Source organism: Centroberyx affinis, unplaced genomic scaffold (genome assembly GCF_046629955.1).
Source record: "Centroberyx affinis isolate AG114_WGS23_722 - 3 ecotype Tasmania unplaced genomic scaffold, CSIRO-AGI_Caff_v1 ptg005132l_1, whole genome shotgun sequence".
In the NCBI taxonomy this organism is placed as follows: Eukaryota; Metazoa; Chordata; class Actinopteri; order Beryciformes; family Berycidae; genus Centroberyx; species Centroberyx affinis.
Genome location: NW_027282546.1, coordinates 61,452 through 84,997, shown reverse-complemented (window position 1 = coordinate 84,997; position 23,546 = coordinate 61,452). Strand labels below are relative to the sequence as shown.

Genomic DNA, 23,546 nt, shown 5'->3' with positions numbered 1-23,546 from the left:
AGGACTGAACCAAGCAGTTTTTTGGAGGCCAATGTCGATGCCAGATTTAGTAACGGTGTGTTCGGCTGATCACCGATCCAGTCGTCAATTCAAAGGGCACAGCAAGCACGGCTAATTCTGATCCACGTCTGATTAAGTAGTTCATCTCTGCTCTTGGGTATTACTGCCATAACATGGTAGTTTGTTTTTGTGTGGTTTATGTTGTGCAGGACCCACACAGCAGTGAAGATCGCCCCTCGCTACACTTCTCCCGTTGTCCACGTCCTGGATGCCTCCAGGAGCGTGGTAGTGGTAAGAACACCTACCAGACCTCACTGGACCTTCTCTAGAGCAGTGGTTCTCCACGTGGGGTCCGGGGACCACCAGGGGTCCTTGAGCGGGTTCCAGGGGGTCCCCAGCAAACTGATGAATTGTTAAACTTCAGCAATATTTCATTTACAAGAAGTTAGGGGATGTAGAGGAATGACTATTTTGATCATAGTTTCACTATTATCTCTCTACAATAGAGATACTTATGGGATTCTGGACAAAATCATATCTAACAATAAAAATATTCTCAGATTTGGGTCCAACTGCTCTAGAGGCCTGCTTCCTGGGTTTAACAAATTCTACAAATCAACCCGCTGGGTTCTAGAAACCTGACTGTAAAGCAGGGATGGGCAACTATCTGCCATGGCGGGCCCAGAGTACGTGGTTCCAACCCAAGACTACATCAGGTGATTTCACTGACTTGTTCCTCCTCTCTGGTTGCAGGCGTGCCAGTCAGTGAAATCAGCTTCTGTAATCTTTGGTTGGAGTGAAAACCTAGATACACTTGGCCCACTGAGAGTGTGTGTGAAACACAAGGCACATACAGTAAATGCAGTTCAGTAGATTACATATTGGATCAAATGGCCATACAGATCCTGTCCATTAAGAATGTAGCAGGCTAGAAACCCAACTGTAAAGCTAAAACCACCACTACAAAAAATTATATGTGACTCTGTGTGTGTCTGTGTGTGAGTGTGTGAGTAAGTGGTGCTGTGTGAGATACCTGAAAATATTGGAAATCTTGGTTAGGGTTTCTCTTGGCACTAAAATGCCAGTAGAATGAGGGTGATCTTGTTGCTAAAATGGTTCTGAGAAAACCAGAAAACCAGACTGCTGTTCTTCATGCCATTTCTGTCTAATAGATACTACCAGGGGGAGGTACAATTGGTCAGTACTGATACTGAAATGGCACAGCACATTTAGGAGGTGGTTGGTGTTGCTTTTGGGCTGCAGGGTGTCCTAGTGTTTCGAGAGAGCATCCTTCAAACAGAGGAAATCAATATATTGAGCAACCTTTGAACAACACATTGAGCCTCCTTGAGCACCAAATTGAATTCCTACCAGCTCCAGGGGTACTGTTCTGTAGCTGACCCTGACCTCTGATCTGCCTGTGGAAGGGTTAGGGTTCCCACAATAGAGGAACACGTTATTGTTATTGATCAGTGGTGGAAGAAGTACTGAGATCTTTTACTTAAGTAAAAGTAGCAATACAACAATGTAAAGATACTCCATTACAAGTAAAAGTCCTGCATGAAAAATCTTACTTAAGTAAAAGTATTGGCAGCAAAATGTACTCATTATGCAAACTGTCCCCATTTAGAGAGTTATATTTTTCATAAATTATTGGAATATTAATACTGATTTATTGACATACATGTACATGCAATCAGCATTTTGAAGTTGTCAACGTGAAGCTAATCTTAACAATTTAGCTATACTTTTGGGTAGTCTAATCTATAACAATGCTATTTTATATTTATTTTATAAAGGTGATCAAATGTTTTAAATATAAAATATTGATCTGAAAAGTAACTCGTAACTATAGCTGTGAAATGAATGTAATGGAGTAAAAAGTACAATATTTCCCTCTAAAATATAGTGGAGTATAAGTACAAAGTAGCATAAAATGGAAATACTCAAGTAAAGTACAAGTACCTCAAAATTGTACTTAAGTACAGTATTTCCACCACTGTTATTGATGTTTTTATTGTTATTATAGTAGCACAATAGTAGCTACAATCTACTGAGCTGCTAGAGCAACACAGTATGTAAAGAGCATCGGAGGAATGAAAGATAGAGGAGGAAAGAGAGAGAAGAGTGATGGAGGGATGTAGGAACATCAAAATCCGTTGCCAGGCGTTATTTATAGAGAGTCATTAAGTCTGGTCATCTCCCAGCGTGGGGTGCTAATGAGCTGTGTATATGTATGTGTGTGTGTGTGTTTGTGTGTGTTCCTCTCTGTGGGTTGGAGTCACACCACAGTAGCTGCTGATGAGTCAGCCAGAGCACAACTGTTAACACTCTGCCTACAATGCCCTCAGAAAGTATTCAACCCCCTTGACTTTTTCCGCATTTTGTGGTGTTGGAGCATGAATTTAAAATGAATTGAGACTTTTTAGAATACCCCATCATGACAAAGTAATTTTGCAAATGTATTTAACCCCTTGTTCCCTGACTTTACCCTTAAATTTCCCCTTAAGCAGCTTCAAAGTAAAAAAAAAAAAAAATCCTAACTGTACAACAATGTCACATCCATATTCTGTATCTGCTCGTTCCAACTCTTTCTTGAAGCTCTAGCTGCTTATATTGAATGAAATATTCAAATACAAAACGCCATGTTTTTATGGCTGCACCATTACATCAAATGGAAAACATTTAGATGATTGTGCATCATTTTCTACACATTCCCCTGTAATTCAGCATGACTTATTTGGTGTCTTTGGAAAACTTATTATCTTGACTAGAATTTAAAATAAAGTTCTGTGGGTTTGAACAAAGCTTACCCTAACCCTAACCTGTGTTTGTAATGATGGACCCAGCGGCGGGGGCCATAGGGAAGAAGAGGTTAAAATGAAATACAGAAATATCCCATTGTGGTATCCCACAGTGGTTACAGCTTCAAACCTTCTTGGATACATCTGGGTCATCTTGGCACATCTGGATGTTTTGGATTTTCTCCCATTATTCCTTTCAGATTTGCTAAAGGTCAAGTTTAATGGGGAGCATCTCTGAACAGCTGTCTTCAAGTCATTTCACTGATTCAAAGGGATTCAGTTGGGCTTCGTCTGGGCCACCCAGTGACTTTCCCATTCATGTTGTGCAGCCATTCCAGTGTTGTATTCTAACACTGGAGCCATTGGGCATATGGCATTGCCATCAGGCGTCAGCCATCGAGTGAACACTCCCTGTGGCGCCTGATTGCATCCACCTTAGGGTGTCCAGCGTCAAGATTCGCCAAGACCCAATTCCCAGTGGCTGGCGCTAGTGTTCATTCCATTTTGTGAATGGGAAAAATGAACAAGCTATAGAAACACACAAGGTCCCCACGGGTCCTTGAAATCCTTGAAAGTTTGTGAATTTGAGGAAAAAAAATCAAAGCCTTGAAACTTTTTGAAACTTGACATAAATAGACATGGGTCATTGAAAGTGCTTGAATTTATATATTTTGTGCAAGAATAGAAATTGAAGTTCTTTTGATATTTTTTTTACGTAACCTTAGTAAATAGCACAGTTGAGAAGTGTTCACACATTCAAGCCTCTCTCTCTTTTTAATTGTTGTCTGTGAGCTTCCGTAAAGCCTGCTAGTTCTCATTATAAAAATTCTCAGTGTTGTAACAGTAATTAACCTTGATCCGTGTCTCAGACTATGCCGTGTTGGGTCATTGAATTTGAGGGAATTGGGCCTGGAAAGTCCTTGAAAAGTCCTTGAATTTGATGTTTAAGAAGGTGTGGGAACCCTGAATACATTGTTTCTAGTGGCCTACTATATAAGTATATAGCATACATGTAAGTCCTAAGAAATGTTTAAATTCAGATAGATGTTTCTGGTGATTTGGATCGTATAAAATGAATTAGATGTCTTCCCATATAATAGCCAAGTGCAATAAACATCTATAATTTTCAGGTTTAGTTGATATGGTATGACCTTTGAAAGATGTCTCAGTTGCCCCATTCATTCATAAGAACTCTATTTTTACTAACTGCGTAGCACCGTGGTTCTCAACGTGGGGTCCGGGGACCACCAGGGGTCCTTGAGGGATTTCCAGAGGGTCCCCAGCAAAATTATGAATTGTTAAACTTCAGCATTATTTCTTTTTCAAGAAGTTAACACAATTAGAGAATGTAGAATAAATGTAGACTATTTTGATCATAGTTTCACTGTTCTCTCCCTACCTACAATACAGATAGTCATGGAATTCTGGACAAAATCATATCTAACAATAAGAATATTCTCAGATTTGGGTCAAATGGGGGTCCGTGGGCCTAATGTGTACTACATTAGGGGTCCTTTATATGAAAAAGGATGAGAATCACTGGCTTAGCATACCAAAATTGAATTCAGTTATCTACCACTGTCATTCTGTCTGTACCAGTGCTCCCAGTTGCTGGATGAGGTGATGAGGGAGGAGTACTTTGAAGAGCTGACTGAGGAGTATGAGGACATCAGGCAGGACCACTACGACTCCCAGAAGGTATGGACGACCGGTACGGACATCTGGAATTAAAGGTGCCTCTTAGTTACATACTGTACCAGGGGGATACTTTGAAGAATTGACTAAAGGACACCCAGAGATCAAGCACTGAGGGAGAGCTGATGAATTGGAGTTGATCAATGGGTGCCTGGAAGGGACAAATGAAGGTATGGGTGCTTGTTAAGGATTTGGTATACTTCAAAAAGGTGATGGAAGCTTTTGAAGAGCAGCAACACTACAACTCACTCAAGGCCAGTAAAGAGATAGAGCCATGGGAGCTTTAGGGACACACATATGTAGGGCTGGGCGATAATTCAATATTATCGTTTATCGTCTTTCAGTGGAATCATATCGTGATGATATGAAGATATTATGATATCGTGACACACATTTCTAAATGTCTAAATTGATGATGACAAGCAAATTTTACTTAAAAACTCTCATAAAATGAGGTAGGAATATTACCTGAATATTTCTGTTTTGTTTGACATCACACCTAACATTACCATTCGGTTCAATGAGATGAACATTAATTTGATTATTTAACGTGATTTTGCATACATGAACCATATCGTGATATATATTGATATCGAGAAAAATCCTTATGATTATCATGATATTGATTTCAACAATTTTAATGGGTGTCATTGCATTTTCTTTTATGTTTGACTGATGATGGTAAACCACATGACTGAACACATCTCTTACTCTCTGTCTGGTCTCCCTCCTATCTCTACTCTCATTCCGCCATGCTTCCTTTCATCCTCTCCCTCTCTTTCTCCCTCCATCCCTTCCTTTCTCCTTCAGGATCGTCGATATCTGTCTCTCTCCCAGGCCAGAGAGAAGGGTCTACATATAGACTTCCTCTCAGTACCCCGGCCTGGTAAGGATGGATGGATGAATAGATGAATGAACGTGTAAATCATTACAGGAAAAATCCAGCCTCGACTACTCTTGCACTGTTAGATATCATAAATCTGTGATGCTCAGTGCATTCCAGGAGTTATTTTGTGATGAGGTGTTGTAATTTACTTTTTTGGGTATAGACACTTTCCCTCAACCTGTCTCATCGAATTCTACCTAAGTTAGTCATACCCTGCATTTCCCAGAATGCCTTTTGACAATATTTGTGATATATCAACTGAGATTATAGGAATTCCCTTCCCATTAGACCCAGAAATTTTGCCTCTTGGAGAATTGAACTGATAAAAGTGCAAATCTCAGAAACAACTTCAAAATTAGATTTTTACAGATAACTCTTGGTGTTGCCAGAAAATGTCTGGCAGTTATCCAGTTATTCATATAGGTATTCTATATGTGTATGTATGCATTTTGGTATGTGTATGTATGTATGTGTATGTGTATATACAGTACTGTGCAAAAGTCTTAGGCACCCTAGATTTTTTATATACATTTCTTAGAAGTCTTCGATGTTTATTTGTTTTCTGCATTAGTGTGTCAGTAGACTGCTGTTTATTTTAAATTTTTGATATTCAGAAACTCTTCATTTCATTAGTTTTGAAAGCATCTTCACTTTATGATATCTTTGACATATGCTTAAGACTTTTGCACAGTACTGTATATATTCAAGTCTTAGACACGTAAAAAAAATCTGTAAAGCGAAGATGCTTTCAAATATAATGAAATGAAAAGTTTCTAAATATAAATATAAATACATTTACTATAAAGAGCAGTCTACTGACACACTAATGCAGAAAACAAATAAACATCTAAGACAGAATTTATATAAAACATCTAGGACTTTTGCACAGTACTGTATATACAGTATATATAATCTTTTTTTTGTTTTGGATTTTTATTTTTATATTGGATATCAACAAAAATATTGGCTGTCGACTAGGGCTGAACGATTTTGAAAAAATATCTAATTACAATTATTTTGACTGATATTGCAATTGCGATATGATTTGCGATATTAGAGGGAATGATAATTTTTACATCATTATTCTCATTTTCATTGAAAAACGTATTCAAATGATTATGGTGTGGTTTTTGCAGGGATCTGTACCAAACAAAGATGTTTTCTTAAGTCTATAGAATATGATGTGTAGGCCAGGACATCTCTGCAGCACCACAATATTTACTTTAAAATGCTATTTTGACACATTTCACCTTTAACAAATATTGCGCCTCCTGCAATTTGAAAATTGCAGTAGGCCATATTGCGATTTCGATAAAATTTCGATTAATTGTTCAGCCCTACTATTGACAACTTTAATCCAAAATGATCTGCATCGGCCTTCAGAACCCATATCGGTCCAAACCAAGTGCATGTGTCTCTGTGTTTCAGTGCGGCCTCAGTTCCTGGGCACCCATGTGTTTGAGCGGTACGACCTGCCTGGCCTGGTGGACTACATCGACTGGAAACCTTTCTTTGACATCTGGCAGCTAAGGGGCAAATACCCCAACAGAGGTTACCCCAAGATCTTCAACGACAAGACTGTCGGTACGAGCTCACTGGCAGCATGTGTGTGTTCGGGGGCGGGGTAGGCTTGGGCCATATCCAAAATTTAATATCACGATATTGTCCCACTAAAATATCGCGATATACAATATTATCGTGTGCGTTTTTTGGGGGTTTTTTTGTTTTTTGGTGGGGCATTTTATTTAATAATAATAAGAATAATTATTACGAAATGCCTTGAAATTTGATCTTACTATTCAAGTATTGGAGGAAACAACGGCCAGTAGCTGTAATTTGCTCATTCCTGCCATTTTTCTATGATTGTAGAAAAGTAAACCCACCTGAATTAAAAGGACACATTTTTCACTTAAAGTATGATTTTTTTTTTTTTTTAATCCGATCACAAGTAGATTATAGGTTTATAAATTTAAAAGCTTGCACAATTGTGATCTAAGCCAGTGTTTCTCAACGTGGGGTCCGGGGACAACCAGGGGTCCTTGAGGGGGGTCCAGGGGGTCCCCAGCAAATTCGTTGTTAAACTTCAGCATTATTTAATTTACAAGAACTTAACACAATTAGAGAATGTAGAAGAATGACTGTTTTGATCATAGTTTCTCTGTGATCTCTCTGCCTACAATACAGACAGTCATGGAATTATGGACAAAATAATATCTAACAATAGAAATATTCTCATATTTGGATCCAAGAGACAAAATCTCATGGGGTCTGTGGCCCTAATGTGGACTAAATTAGGGATCTTTGATATGAAAATCTATGATCTAAGCAACACATGGTTATTGTCGATATCGTGGGAATATCGCGATATTCCCGAAATATCGCGATACTCGATAATATCAAGTATTGACCCAAGCCTAGGGTGGGGTGTATATGTTACTGTTTGTGTGGAAAAGCTGTCAGTGTACACACGCACCAGTCAATCTGTCTGTAGTGTATTTTCCGGTACATGTATACATTGACTGGTCAGTTCCTACATTTACCGCCAATGTGGTAAATATAGAAATAGCTCACCAAAAATTCCCACATAACACAGTTTATCTGCACATGCCCCGGTTCATGTGAAAACTACTACATTTACCGGTTTGTTTGCAGATTCCCATCCAGTTCTTCCCTTGTCATCTTAAAAAAAACATGATTTGATCTCTGGATAGAGATGAATTAACGTCTCCCTTGTTCCGTTTTGATAAGCTTTGTGCCGAGTTTGAGGAAAAAGTAGAATAAAGATAAAAATACAAAAAACTCAAAAGAAAAGAAAGAAGAAACCATGGCGGCTGATTAGGGCTGGGCGATATGGACCAAAAATCATATCTCGGTATTTTTAGGCTGAATGGCGATACACGATATATATCTCGGTATTTTCTACGATGTGGGCTACATGTTCAGTTGTAAGTAGGGCTGGGCGATATGGACAAAATCAAATATCACAATATTTTTGACCAAATACCTCGATATCGATATTGCGACAATATTGTAGGGATGACTATCGGTGCTTTCACAAAATATTTACACAATGAGATTTTTGATAAATAATCATCAGTAATGTGGATATAATGACTAAGTGGGTAAAGGCAAATAATAGAACAGCTAGAACAGTCTGGTAAGTTCAGAAAATGACATCACTTTACTGTAATGCAGCCTTTAAAACCAGGAAAAGACACTTATGCCATATCACCATATTACGATATCCAAAATCTAAGACGATATCTAGTCTCATATCACAATATCGATATAATATTGATATATTGCCCAGCGCTACGGCTAATGCTGGTCATGTGATCACTGCAGGCACGGAGGCCCGGCGCGTTTTCGACGACGCCCAGCGGCTACTCAGCCGTTTGATTGACAGCCAAGGCCTGTGGGGGCGGGGTCTGGTGGGGTTCTGGCGTGCCCAGAGCGACGGCGATGACATCAACGTCTACGCCGACGATGTCATACCGCAAAGCAACACCGAGCCCCTCGCCACCTTCCATGGCCTACGGCAACAGGTGAGGGACATTCTATAAAATGCGATGAAACGTTACTGATCCCTGTGGAGAAACTGGGTCTTTGCAGCAGCAAATAGTAATAGCATACAGCAGAGTAATTAGAATCTAAATAAGAATGTAGTAAATGGTAGTTATATAAAGATACGCAATTTCAACAGTAGAGCATACAAATGCAATATTGAATTGTATCTCTGTTTGTTTTTAGTTGTACCTGTTTACCTCATATATTACCTTTTATTGATATTTTCTATTATATATATAATATATATAAAAAATATATATATTTTTTTTTTATTTTTTTTTATTTTTCTATCATTCATTGTGTTAGTTTCACATCACTGCTTTTGGGTTTTACTGTATGTAAAGCACTTTGTAAACTTTGTTTTTAGAAAAGTGCTCTACAAATAAAGTTATTATTATTATTATTATTATTAATAATATTGAATGCAATATTGAAAGATTGATATATACAAAATAGCAGTAGAATGGCAGTAGAACTTAGCGAAGCAAAGAAAAATGAATGGAAGTATAAGTACAATGTGAGAATATATCAAAATATATTACAATATTTGCAGTTTGTAATAACTTGTATATCAATATATGCAATACATAAACAAAAAGCATAACGACAAAATATGGGACTACTCTGCAGAGCTGTACTTTGTGTAAAAAAAACAACAACCTAGAGATAAATATTATGTGGGCAAATGAAAGTGATTTATATACAGGTTACATATGACTATGACAGGCACAAAGAGGTCGGCAAGAGATCTCTGACGCAGCATTTTTGTGTGTGTGTGTGTGTGTGTGTGTGTGTGTGTGTGTGTGTGTGTGTGTGTGTGCGTGCTGCAGGCAGAGAAGGACCGTAGCAGCTCAGAGCCCTACCTGTGTGTGTCTGACTTCGTGGCGTCCGCAGACAGCGGCGTTGCGGACTACATCGGCCTGTTCGCCGTCGGTGTGTTCGGAGCCGAGGAGCTGAGTCAGCAGTTCCTGGCCCAGGGAGACGACTACAACAGCATCATGGTCAAAGCCCTGGCTGACCGGCTGGCTGAGGTACATCATGGACGGGTTATAGACACTTGAGGTCCACCAGGTTTGCTAGGAATAACTTAATAAAAGTTTAAAAGGAAATCACTGTGCAGAACCACTAAATGCAATCTAAATCTGATTAGACTCTTTTCACTGTGAACTAGGGCTCGGCGATATGGACCAAAAATCATATCTCGGTATTTTTAGGCTGAATGGCGATACACGATATATATCTCGGTATTTTCTACGAAGTGGGCTAAATGTTCAGTTGTAAGTAGGGCTGGGCCATATGGACAAAATCAAATATCACAATATTTTTTGACCAAATACCTCGATATCGATATTGCGACAATATTGTAGGGATGACTATCGGTGCTTTCACAAAATATTTACACAATGAGATTTTTGATAAATAATCATCAGTAATGAGGATATAATGACTAAGTGGGTAAAGGCAAATAATAGAACAGCTAGAACAGTCTGGTAAGTTCAGAAAATGACATCACTTTACTGTAATGCAGCCTTTAAAACCAGGAAAAGACACTTATGCCATATCACCATATTACGATATCCAAAATCTAAGACGATATCTAGTCTCATATCACGATATCGATATAATATTGATATATCGCCCAGCCCTACTGTGAACTGTCTAATAAAGCAGAAATGCTATAAAAACAATCTTTAAAAGGAGACTTCCCACAAAATGCTAGGGGGTTCCAGGGACATGATTTGAATTTATTTATTGAAATTTATTGAAAATTTTCTGGTACAGGATAGAAATCCTCCACACCAGACTCTACAACTCAAAACAAACAACCATACAACAAAAAAATACCACAATATAGTTTTTTTTTTAAAATCACAGTAATTTCACAGATAATCACAAATAATCACAAATCAGCTTTATAATTATACAAAATATCCTTTGTTGACCAGAATTTATCCAATCTATTTTTAAAAGAATTAACTGAATGAGCCTGCACTACATCCTCTGGAAGCTCATTCCATGCTCTTACATAGGGTTGCAAAGGGGTGGAAAATTTCCGGTAAATTTCCAGAAAGTTTCCGGTAAATTTCCATGGGAAGTTAAGCTGGGGAATTTTGGAAATATTCCAAATTGGAAACTTTCCATGGGAATGATGGGAATTTATGGGAATTTATGGGAATTAATGGGAATTTATGGGAATTAACTGGGAATTGAGGGTAATTTAATGGAAAGGTATCATATCCAAGCATAAATATTTGTTTATGCTTGGATTTTTATAAGCAGACATCCATCCAAAATAATACAATTAAAACAGATTTATTTGTAAGTAGAACTTTATCAAGTGTTAAATATTTTATTGAACAATCAATTCTTTCATTGAAAAACAAAAACATGAATGTTGAGTTAAATATTACTCATCCCCCCGACCCAACCCATTCAAAAATTAACAAAAATGCACAGGAATGCACAGTGCATGTAGGGGGCGTGGTCTCAATAGCCCTGCAGTAAGCAGTGTGCTATGTGTGCATGTGATTGAGGAATAGCATAGATATTCAACTGTACTTGCATGATATCTGGTTGTTTTAGTCAGGATTATGCTAAAATATATTTTCCCCAACTATATTTAAGTTCCCTATTAAGAGCACACCTTCAATTTTCGTAAATTCCTGGTTTATTCCCGTTTATTCCCATAAATTCCCGTTAATTCCCATAAATTCCCGTTAATTCCCATGGAAAGTTTCCAACTTTGAAAATTCCCGGAATTTTGCAACCCTACTCTTACAGCACCAAGTGTGAAGAAGTTTTTTCTCTTTTCAGAGAAACACCTTAGTGGAAATAATTTTAAAGAGTTCCCTCTTAACTCATACCTATTATTCCAAAAGTGGATGACAGGCTCAGCTGTGATATCATATATTATCATATATAATCATATAATCTGTGAACTAGCTTATAGATGCTGGGACATTTTCTCTCTCTTTAAATCTCTAAAAAAATATCTTGAAAAAATATATTTTTAAAAACGAATTGCTGGTGAGTTTTGTACAGTGGCATGTACATACCACTATGTTGCAATGTTGTAATCAACTATTCAATGACTTTTGACTTTTATGTTGACCATACACTACCAGTCAAAAGTTTAGATGCACCATATATTTCTTTATCTTTACTATTTTCCACATTTTAGAATAGTAGTTAAGACATCAAAACAACGAAATGATACAAATGGAACTATGCAGTGACCAAAAAATTGTTAGACAAACCAAAACAAACTATTTTAGATTCTTTAAAGTAGCCGCCCTTTGCCTTGATGGAAAGGCAAAGGCTTTGGAAAGAAATTCATACATATTCATCAGTTTCACTACTTATATTATTCAAAGAAACACATTTCAAGCATTTAATCAGAAGCCTTTAAATCAAAATGGCTTTAAGATAATGAAAAACAGAGTACATTCAGTCAGGTGTGTGGTGGTGTATATAGCCTACATGTTTCAATATTTGATAAGAAAATGTATAAACTAGGCATAATCACCCATATCAATGATTTATTTCAATTAATCCTTGTATACGTATTCTGAGGCTTTGTGCTTGAGTTGAGCTGAAACAGTTGAGCTGTATACAGTTTGATTGATTACATATTTCTTTTTTATCATCTTTTTATCTTTTATCAGCTTTTTATTGTCTCTATCGGCTTTTTATCATCTTTTATCATCTTTCTACTGTCTTTTTACGTCTTTTATCTTTTATCTTAATTCTATCTTCATTTTATCTTACTTTTATTCTATTATTTTATTTATTTTGGTTTTCATCCTACGATTATACCACTATTGAATGTTTGCTCTTTTCCCCCTCTGTCCTCCTATGAATATAATCCCTGTTTATTATTGTTTTATTGCCTTTTAAATTCATAATTTGAGTATTCTGCTTTTATTTTGTCTGTCAAAGCACTTTGTAAACTCTGTTTTTAAAGGTGCTATATAAATAAAGTTATTATTATTATTATTATTGTTATTATATTTGTTGTAGAATTGATCAATACTACACCGCCCTTAACATGAATTGATTAAATTAACCACATTTGTATAATTTGTCACAGATTGGCTCAGATTTATTTATCAGCATTATTGGTGGTGGACAATATATTCCCTGCTGCCATATTCTTTCTTTCCTGCCCCCTCCACATGCCTCCTCCTCATCTGTCTCCTCCTCCTCCTCCTCCTCCTCCAGGCCTTCGCGGAGGAGCTCCACGCCCGCGTTCGCAAGGAGCTGTGGGGCTACAGCGCCGAGGAGGTCCTGGAGGCGGCGGACCTCCACAGGGTTCGCTACCAGGGCATCAGACCCGCCGCCGGCTACCCCAGCCAGCCCGACCACACCGAGAAGAGCACCATGTGGAGCCTGGCCGGCGTCCTGGAGAAGACCGGTTAGAGGACAAACTACCACTTCAGTCTAGTCTCACACTGCTGCTGAAAGTGTCCCATTTCTGATTTCTAACCCTAACCCTTTTTCCCATGTGACAGATCTGATACACATAAACATAAAAGCAGTGGTGGAAGAAGTACTCTGATCCTTTCCTTAAGTAAAAGTACCAATACAGCAATGTAAAAATACTCCATTACAAGTAAAAGTCCTGCATGAAAAATCCTACGTAAGTAAAAGTACATAAGTATTAGCAGCAAAATGTAGTTAAAGTATTAAAGTAAAAGTAGTGGTTTGGTCCCTCTGACTGATATTTTATTATATATGACATCATTAGATTATTAATACTGAAGCATCAGTGTGTAAGCAGCATGTTACTGTTGTAGCTGCTGGAGGTGGAGCTAGTTTGAACTACTTTATATACAGTTAGCTAGTTTAGTCCAGTGGTTCCCAACCTAGGGGTCGGGCCCCTCCAAAGGGTCACCGGATAAATCGGAGGGGTCGTGAGATGATTAACGGGAGAGGAAAGAAGAAAAAACAAAGTTCTGATACACAAATCTGTTTTCAGTTTTTGGACTTTTTCTCTAATCTTTGATTTTTGCTGAAATATTGGATCATTTGAACATTTATTGAAATGAACCCATGTGAGGTTTAGAGGGAAAAATCACTATTTGGTGGAGCTGTTAACAACTCATAGACATCTGAAATGTGACCCGACTACACACTGCTTTTTGTAAGACGTCAAAAGCCAAAAAGGTTGGAAACCACTGGTTTCATCTTTAACAATGTGTTGTATTTTAAAAGCTTGTTATATTATCCATTGTGTCAAATCTCCATCTGAAAAGTAACTAAAGCTGTCAAATAAATGTAGTGGAGTGAAAAGTACAATATTTCCCTCTGAAATGTAGTGGAGTGGAAGTATAAAGTAACATCAAATCGAAATACTCAAGTAAAGTATCTCAAAATTGTATAATACTATTATTATTATTTGAATTGTGGTGAAAACCGGGACAATTTGGTAGTGAACAGTGGTGGAAGAAGTACTGAGATCTTTTACTTCAGTAAAAGTAGCAATACAACAATGTAAAGATACTCCATTACAAGTAAAAGTCCTGCATGAAAAATCTTACTTAAGTAAAAGTACATAAGTATTGGCAGCAAAATGTACTTAGAGTATCAAAGTAAATGTACTCATTATGCAAACTGTCCCCATTTAGAGAGTTATATTTTTCATAAATTATTGGAATATTAATACTGATTTATTGACATACATGTATATGTAAGCAGCATTTTAAAGTTGTCAACGTGAAGCTAATCTTAACAATTTAGCTATACTTTTGGGTAATCTAATCTATAACAATGCTATTTTATAGTTATTTTATAAAGATGATCAAATGTTTTAAATATAAAATATTGATCTGAAAAGTAACTAGTAACTATAGCTGTGAAATAAATGTAATGGAGTAAAAAGTACAATATTTCCCTCTAAAATGTAGTGGAATATAAGTACAAAGTAGCATAAAATGGAAATACTCAAGTAAAGTACAAGTACCTCAAAATTGTACTTAAGTACAGTACTTGAGTAAATGTACTTAGTTACTTTCCACCACTGCATAAAACATAAACATGTTTTCAACTTCACATCGCTCCTATTAGCAGAATCATAAAACAAAACTCTTATTCAACCTAGTAGCCTATTAGGAGAAGCCTAATAAATGGAATGCACTAATCGCGACTTTTCATGATTACGATTCACCTCATTTGTTTCCAATGGGGCGATTAGCAGTGCAGTGTGACACAGAGTTACACACTCCCCAGTCACCATATTGCTCACCTCTGCCCATAGAGTGCATGCACACTGTTGACTGCCAGCAGCTGTATCTATGGTAACAACCAGGGAGGGGAAAGAATCAACGTAGACGAGAAATGGGAACATGCATTACACTCTGTAGTTCCTTCCACCGATGATCTTACAACCCTTTTGAGTTTTTAATATTTTTGGTTTTTGTTATGTTTTGATTCTTTTGTTAACTAGTGTGTGACAGACTGCTGGACAGCCTAGCTGGGCAGATGTCCTAGATATTAAGTGAGTTTACTAAGATAGGTCTCCACATCATTAAAAATACACTAGTGGTTACAGACTTTGAAAATTGGGTAACCCTTCCTTTTACAGTCCCCCTAATAGTATCAGTATTTACCTGGTAAATATATGGTAAATTATAGTATATTATTGGGTAATTACCACTGTAAATAAGTAGGTAAATACAGAGAAACTACAGCTGCAATACTAAGAAAAACCTCCACTATTACCCATCAACTCAACTAAGTACTGTGTAGTTGTGACCGTTTTAGGTTGGTAATAACTCAAATAATGATATAATTGCGTACTTCCTAGGAAAGTAGACATCTTTTGTTTAGTTTTTTTGCTATAAACACAGCAATTGAATAATGGGCTATAGCTGGATACTAAAAGAAATTCTGTGGTAATCCAATATTCAGAAACAAACGGATAGAATACAGCACCCTTTTTTAACCAATGTTAGAACTCTGTGATAGGTGCTTTTGATTTTTTTTATTTAATTTTGAAGTTCAGCAAATGTTAACGTTAGCTAGGTAATGACAGCTACACTGACAGGGTGTTGGCATTACCTAGCTAGCTAGGTCATATCAAGTAGAGTGAGAGAAAAATACTGAGAAAAAAAATGTAAGCCAGAGGATTTTGGCATAGATTGATTAGTGCAACTGAAAGCGACACATCATTTATCAACAGGTGGAAGATTGACAAGGGAGAGGTGCAAAAATGTTTTATGCTTATATAAGAGATTATTCATTTCATTTCATTCCTCCCTCACTACTGAATATCCACACATTTACTTTTTAGCAAATGCCTAAGGTCACTGGAGAGCTGATGTCATTGATTAAGAATAAATAAGTGAGTTAACCATTAGGATCAGTAAGATCAATCTCTGTGAATTATTAACTGCAGGATCCATGTTGTAACTAATATAAATCAGTGTTTGAAGAACAGAAGAACAGGATACAATCAAGCATGATGACACAAGCATTGTTTATTGGCCAGTATTTATATTTTTTTTCAGCAGGTATTCTCTCTTCACTTGTATCACTTGAGTATCATGGGATTCCAAAAGAAAAGATCACCTATGTGTGACAGAAACATGTTTAACAGTCAGTGTGTCACATGACTGGTACAGTAAATAGCCAGGGGAGAGGAGGTCTCCACCATTGAAAATTCACGTGCCAATCCCTGCCTCCCTGTGCATGTGTATACATATGTAATATTTGTGTGTGTGTGTGTGTGTGTGTGTGTGTGTGTGTGTGTAGGTATCAGTCTGACTGAGTCCCTGGCCATGACGCCGGCTGCCTCAGTGTCTGGACTTTACTTCTCCAACCCTCAGGCCTCCTACTTCGCCGTGGGCAAGATCACCAAGGAACAGGTTACTACTAATAATAATAATAATGATAATAATGACTTTATTTGTATAGCACCTTTAAAAACAGAGTTTACAAAGTGCTTTAACAGACAAAATAAAAGCAGAATGCTCAAATTCTGAATTTAAAAGGCAATAAAACAATAAGAAACCGGGATTAAATTCATAGGACAGAGGTGGAAAAGAGCAAACATTCAAGTAAATAGTGGTATAATCGTAGGATGAAAACCAAAATAAATAAAGTAATAGAATAAAAGTAAGATAAAATTAAGACAGAGTTAAGATAAAAGACGTAAAAAGACAATAGAAAGCCGATAAAAAGCCGATAAAGAGACAATAAAAAGCCGATAAAAGATAGAAAAGACAATAAAAAGATGACATCACATCAAAGCAAGTCTATAAAAATGGGTTTTAAGAAGTGATTTAAAAGAAGTCACTGATTCTGCTAGCCTTCTCTCCTCAGGCAGGTCTTTCCAAAGCCGAGGGGCCCTGATGGAAAAAGCACGCTCACCTTTAGTTTTAAGTCTAGACTTTGGAACAGCCAGAAGGGCCCCCGCCTGAGGATCTTAGGCTGCACACCGGCTCATACGGGGTCAACATATCTGTTATGTAGCTTGGAGCCAGACCCAAACGTGCTTTAAAAGTGATCAGTAAAATCTTAAAATCGATTCGAAACCGAACAGGGAGCCAATGGAGAGAAGCCAGGATCGGGGTGATGTGATGTCGTCTGTTAGAACCAGTAAGAAGAGTCGTGAGAAGATTAGAGCGTGGATTACTTTTTCCAGGTCGCTGTGTGATAGTATTGGTTTGATTCTGGAAATGGTTCTCAGTTGAAGGAAGCAGGACTGGACATTTTTCTTTTAATTTGTGGTTCGAAGTTTAGGTCAGAGTCAAATAGTACTCCCAAGTTTCTGGCAGCGGGCTTCACATTTGCAGACAGAGGACCAAGGCCACTGTCAATATGACTGATAGAATTTGGGGGACTGAACAATTCTGTGCCATCCAACAGTTGATATCAGGTTAAAACAACCATACTGTCACGGCTCCATTTACTGACTTATTTATGCAGGGTGGAACGTTTTAAATGCCGGCAAATTACATCAGAAAACTTTGGTTATGGTTACAGAAGCGGATATACCAACTGCCCCACCAGCAGTTGGTGTTGCACAGAATCCCTTACAAGGTTTCCTTAGTTAAGGAAAAACGTTAAGGCATTTACTGCATTGAAAGAAACAGACAGAAAACAGAAAACAACGAATGTGGAAGGAAATTGCAACGAAAATTAATTCAAGAAGTCTGGTGAAGAGGTTCATCCAAGAGGTCCAAAAAAATACCACAACTTCTTCATTTATTGCCATAAACTCGGCCATGTTGCGGTTAAGATAGTCAGAGGTACCTTAAGTTTTTTTCCTTACTTTGGTTGCTAAGGTCTTTTGTGCAACGGTTTAACTAACTTTAAGGCACTCCTTAAGTATAAGACCAAGATAAGGAGAAAACCTTAAATACTTAAGTGAACATTTTAAGGAAACCTTAAGGAGAAGACTTAAGGCTGTTTTGTGCAACCGATTGTATTTTAAGGAAACCTTAACTCGGACTTTAAGGAAAATCTTAACTTAAGGTGTTTCGTGTATATTTTGTGTGAGTCACGATCATAGACACGCCCCAGTGATCACCAACTAGTCATTTTGAGCTTCTCAATCCGTGTATCATTCGTTCTTTTCATATTCAATTCAGAATCCAAAATCGGAAAATGAAAAAACGATTCGTTATTTCGTTATTCGTTTATGAATCTGTTACAAAAAAACAAATAACGGTTTGTTTTTCGTACTTTCGGTTTTATGCTCAAGTCAAAAATAGGAAATGAAGAAATGGGTCACACAAATCGGACAAATTAAATATCAAAATCAAGTTCGGCCCGTGGCCCGTTTTTTCATTTCCAATTTTTGATCTGAGCATAAAATCGACAGTACAAAAAACAAACCGTTATTTGTTTTTTTGGTATCAGATTCGAATATACAAATCGAAATAACGAATCGTTTTTTCATTTTCCGATTTTGGATTCTCAATAGAATATGAAAAGAACGAATGATACACGGATTCCTCTCTCTGCCTACTGCATGATTTTGAAAAAAATGCAAGAAAGCAGGTGTGAAGAGAGGGGGAGAGGAGGGAGATTTGGGGTTGGACCAAGTTGGCGAGGAGACAAACGGCTCATTTTAACCTCTGGAAGGTGAATTCAGTTTAGCGAGATAAATACAGCACCAGCACATCTGTGCTTAAATGTTGACAAGACGCATTATACAATATTTCATAACTAAATAGTACTAAATACCAGTTTAAGTGTTTTAGTGTGGAGTCATACTTTAAATTCTGGGAAACGTAGCAAATGAACAGAAGTAGGAGTCGACCAGACAGGTTAAGGGACATTGGACACGCTAAAAAAGTTAATTACAACACTTCATCACAAAATAAGGCCTGGAATGAACATCACAGATTGGTATCTAACAGGATGGAGGATCTGTGGGTGGATTGTTCCTGTAGGTTTTAAGATGCCATTAAAGGACAGGGACCGGTTGCACAAAACACCTTAAGTTAAGACTTTCCTTAAAGTCCGAGTTAAGGTTTCCTTAAAATAAAATCGGTTGCACAAAACACCCTTAAGTCTTCTCCTTAAGGTTTCCTTAAAATGTTCACTTAAGTATTTAAGGTTTTCCTTATCTTTGTCTTATACTTAAGGAGTCCCTTAAAGTTAGTTAAACCGTTGCACAAAAGACCTTAGCAACCCAAGTAAGGAAAAAAACTTAAGGTACCTCTGACTCTATCTTAACCGCAACATGGCCGAGTTTATGGCGATAAATGAAGAAGTTGCTGTATTTTTTTTGGACCTCTTGGATGAACCTCTTCACCAGACTTCTTGAATTGATTTTCGTTGCAATTTCCTCCCACATTTATTGTTTTTTCTGTTTGCTGTAAAATCTCTTTCAATGCAGTAAACGCCTTAACGTTTTTCCTTAACTAAGGAAACCTTTTAAGGGATTCTGTGCAACACCCTTAAGTAAGTCCCTCAGCTAAGGAGAAATTAAGTGTCATACTTAAGGAGAAAACTTAAGGTGTTTTGTGCCACCGGGCCCCCAGCACATTAAATAAGGTTTGACTTTTTTCCTCCTTCCTCCGCTCTCCCTCTCTTCAGGTGGAGGACTACGCGAGGAGGAAGGAGATGAGCGTGGCGGAGGCGGAGAGATGGCTGGGTCCCATCCTGGGTTATGATGCCGATGCATAGAGAGCAGCCCGAGTCCTCCGTCAGTAAAACTGGAATACAGAGGGGGGGGGGGGGGGGGGGGGGGGGGGGGGGGCATGATTTAGCATGCCGGGGATAAGAGATTACATTTCATTTCGGGGACTCTAAGCCATGCAAATTAGGCTGAGCTTACCTATCCTGTTACCGTAGGTTTCTATACAGGCAGAGAGTTCACAACGGAAGTCTTATCATGTTGAATATGAACTAATCCGGTTGGGAAGGGACCATATTGCCTTGCTGTCTCTTAAGCTGCTACTACTGCCTACTACTACACTACACACACACACACACACACACACACACACAAACACACACACACACACACACAATACATTGCTCATAATGATTCAGTCCTCACTTACATACTGTATATTCCCTGTTTTTTTTTTTTTTTATTAATTGAGCGATTCATTCAAGCCTACATCAGGTGACATTTCCCATTGAAAGCAATAAGCCAGCTGGCTCCAGATCAGAATCAAATCTGGATGTCCCTCCAGTATCGAAGGTGTTAATTGGATCATTAAATTGAATTAAATCCAAGGTGACCGGCCTTTAGAGCAGTGATTCTCAACCTTTTTCATATCAAGGACCCCTAATTTAGTCCACATTAGAGCCACAGACCCCCATTTGATGAGATTTTGTCTCTCGGGCTCATATCTGACAATATTTTTATTGTTAGATATGATTTGTATTGATCTGTATTGTAGGCAGAGATAACAGTGAGACTATGATCAAAATAGTCATTCTTCTACATTCTCTAATTGTGTTAACTTCTTGTAAATGACATAATGCTGAAGTTTAAAAATTCATCAATTTGCTGGGGACCCCTTGGAACCCCCTCAAGGACCCCTGGCGGTCCCCGGACCCCACGTTGAGAACCACTGCTTTAGACCATCTAGAAAAGAAAAAAGTTGACAGTAGAGCTTGATTTAGAATAATTAGATCTGTATGTAGAAGTGAAAGACTGGATCTCTGCATAGATTCTGTTAATTTTTTTTTTTTTTTTAACACTGTTTTCTAGTTCTTATAGAATAGTCTTAACACCATGTAAGATTCAAAGCCACACTTCACAGTAGATTCATTCAACCTCTTACTTGTCATCGTTCACTTCAGAAAGTGTTGTGTGTTGCCTTATCGATTGTATTGGAGGTTCTGGTGATTGATTGATGCGTCGATTGGCTGGTTTACAATTGCTGATCGTCTGTTTACATGTGTACATAATTTCTGATGGGGATGTAGATGCCTTTTTCCAGTCGTCAATAGTTTTGCAAAATCTTCCAAGTGTCACTGTTCCTAGTTTCCTTTAACCTCTCTGTGTTGCAGCTTAGAGTGATGATGGCTGTAAACCATCAGAGGCTTATAGAATCATCTTTTTCTTCCAAAAAACTGCCAACTTTTCAAAAATGTATCAATGTCCATGTGTTTTTTTTTTTGCATTTTACCATGTACTAGTGATGGAGAGGTCAATATAAATGAGGGTAAATTTTGATCATCACAAGGCGAACAACCACCAATATGAACAGAAGTAAATTATATTTCAAGCATTCCATTATACTTTTTCCTTAAAATGTTCTATCCCTAAACTTGCATCAGTTTGGTACCACTTACTGTGATGTACTATTTCAATCCTAAAGATTTATGTCAGACTAACAATGTGGTAAACTCTAATCTTCAAATTAAAAAGGCTGGTAAACTTAGTTAAGGTGGGTTTACCCTCCATTAAATCACAGGTTATTAATATTTAGGCTAATTCCAAGAGTCATCATAAAACATGTTATTTAAAAAAAAAAAAAAAAAATGTGGACATTTTTACAAATTCAGAAAAAGCCTGTTGGTTTACCATTGAGATCCATGCAGTTTTTTTTTTTTTTACATTTTCCCATGTATTATTAATGTATAGTTCCCAGGATCCTGAAACATCTACACATGGAACAAAATCTCAGCAGCCAATCACAGACAGGTTAAAAATGTCAAAACTGGAAATGGAAGGTTTCTGCAAGACTTGACTGAACTGGATTTCACACTGCGTCTTAAAAGCCCTGAGGTGCTGCAGCGCTGACTGCCAATGGCTGATGTCAGTTTGTATGAAGCCGGTTTCTTAATGGGTCTCATTGTCTTAAATAGAAGATTGAAAAAGAACACAATGTTTACTGTTGAATATGGCAGTGTTATTTTGTTAAGAATAAATCATTTCAAGATAATGTGCTGTCTGCCTTTCTTTGAGCTGGAACCTCATTATGATATTTGGTAACACTTCACAATAAGGGTCACTAAGTTAAGGGTTAGTTAATGCTTAATAAGCATTAACTAACCCTTAATTAACAGTTAACTAATGTGTTGTAATCATTTACTAATGGTGTTCATGTTAACTAAGGTATTAATTTATACATTATTTAAGTCATCTTTATAAACTATTAAATAATGCATAAATTAATACCTTAGTTAACATGAACACCATTAGTAAATTACAAATTAGTTAACTTATTAAGGGTTAGTTAATACTTAATAAGCATTAACTAACCCTTATTAAGCATTAACTAACCCTTAACTTAGTGACCCTTATTGTAAAGTGTTACCTGATATTTATAGTCTTAAATGTAATAAACAGGCAGGTGTATATAAATATGCATAGCCTAATATACTTCTACTAAATGTATAAACGTCAGATTTGAAGGATCTACATAAAATAAAATATTTGATTTATTATCTATACATCAACCTGTTGTTGCATCACCTGTTTCCAAACTGACCGAGAGGGGGGGCAAACTGACAAGCGAACCCCACACACACACACACACACACACCTGCGCAGCTCCTCCCTCGGTGTGTGCGCGCCATCCAATGAGCGACGAGCGCCGTACGTTGGCTTTGGCCGTCTCTCTCTCTCTCACACACACACACACTCTCTCTCTCTCTCTCTCTCTCTCGCTCTCTATCTGTACCACACATATACACGGACACACACACACATACAGTACATCCTCCCTGTCCACGGGAAACCGAGCCATGGCTGAAGGGGGAGAAGGCGAGGATGAAATCCAGTTCCTGCGGACTGTAAGTGATTTCTAATTCCTATTAATACAAGAGCGGTTAGATGTGTGTTTCTCTCTCTCTCTCTCTCTCTCTCTCTCTCTCCCTCTCCCCGCTGCTGCTTGGCTCAGTCTATATGTGTGTGTGTGTGTGAGTGTGGTGCGGGCAGGGGAGTTTACCGCATTAAGGATGACAGCTCCACTAGATATTTATTAGTCAGTGAGTGCGCATCACGCTCTGACAGACGGACCCCGATTATGAATATGCGTTTTCTCACCTGAGCGCCCCGGGGTGGGGGGGGGTGGAGGGGGGGCGACACTAGTCCGGACGGATGGATGGATGAGGTGTGACAAAACACTGACAGATGGAAAGAAAGACAGAAAGAGAGAAGGAGAGAGGGGGAGGAT

General features: G+C 37.8%; 1 protein-coding gene across 1 annotated transcript in view; it reads left to right on the top strand.

The window, feature by feature from the left end:
* The window catches only part of mtr (5-methyltetrahydrofolate-homocysteine methyltransferase), a 49,741-nt gene extending 29,616 nt beyond the window's left edge, over positions 1-20,125 (top strand). The window contains exons 25-33 of the mRNA XM_071546124.1: positions 210-291; positions 4,404-4,502; positions 5,310-5,385; positions 6,814-6,969; positions 8,731-8,930; positions 9,783-9,983; positions 13,174-13,366; positions 16,705-16,817; positions 20,002-20,125. Coding sequence (XP_071402225.1) covers positions 210-291; positions 4,404-4,502; positions 5,310-5,385; positions 6,814-6,969; positions 8,731-8,930; positions 9,783-9,983; positions 13,174-13,366; positions 16,705-16,817; positions 20,002-20,091 — 1,210 coding nt within the window. The 3' untranslated portion in view covers positions 20,092-20,125. The remainder of the gene's footprint in view (positions 1-209; positions 292-4,403; positions 4,503-5,309; positions 5,386-6,813; positions 6,970-8,730; positions 8,931-9,782; positions 9,984-13,173; positions 13,367-16,704; positions 16,818-20,001) is intronic.
* Positions 20,126-23,546: the final 3,421 nt, after the last annotated feature.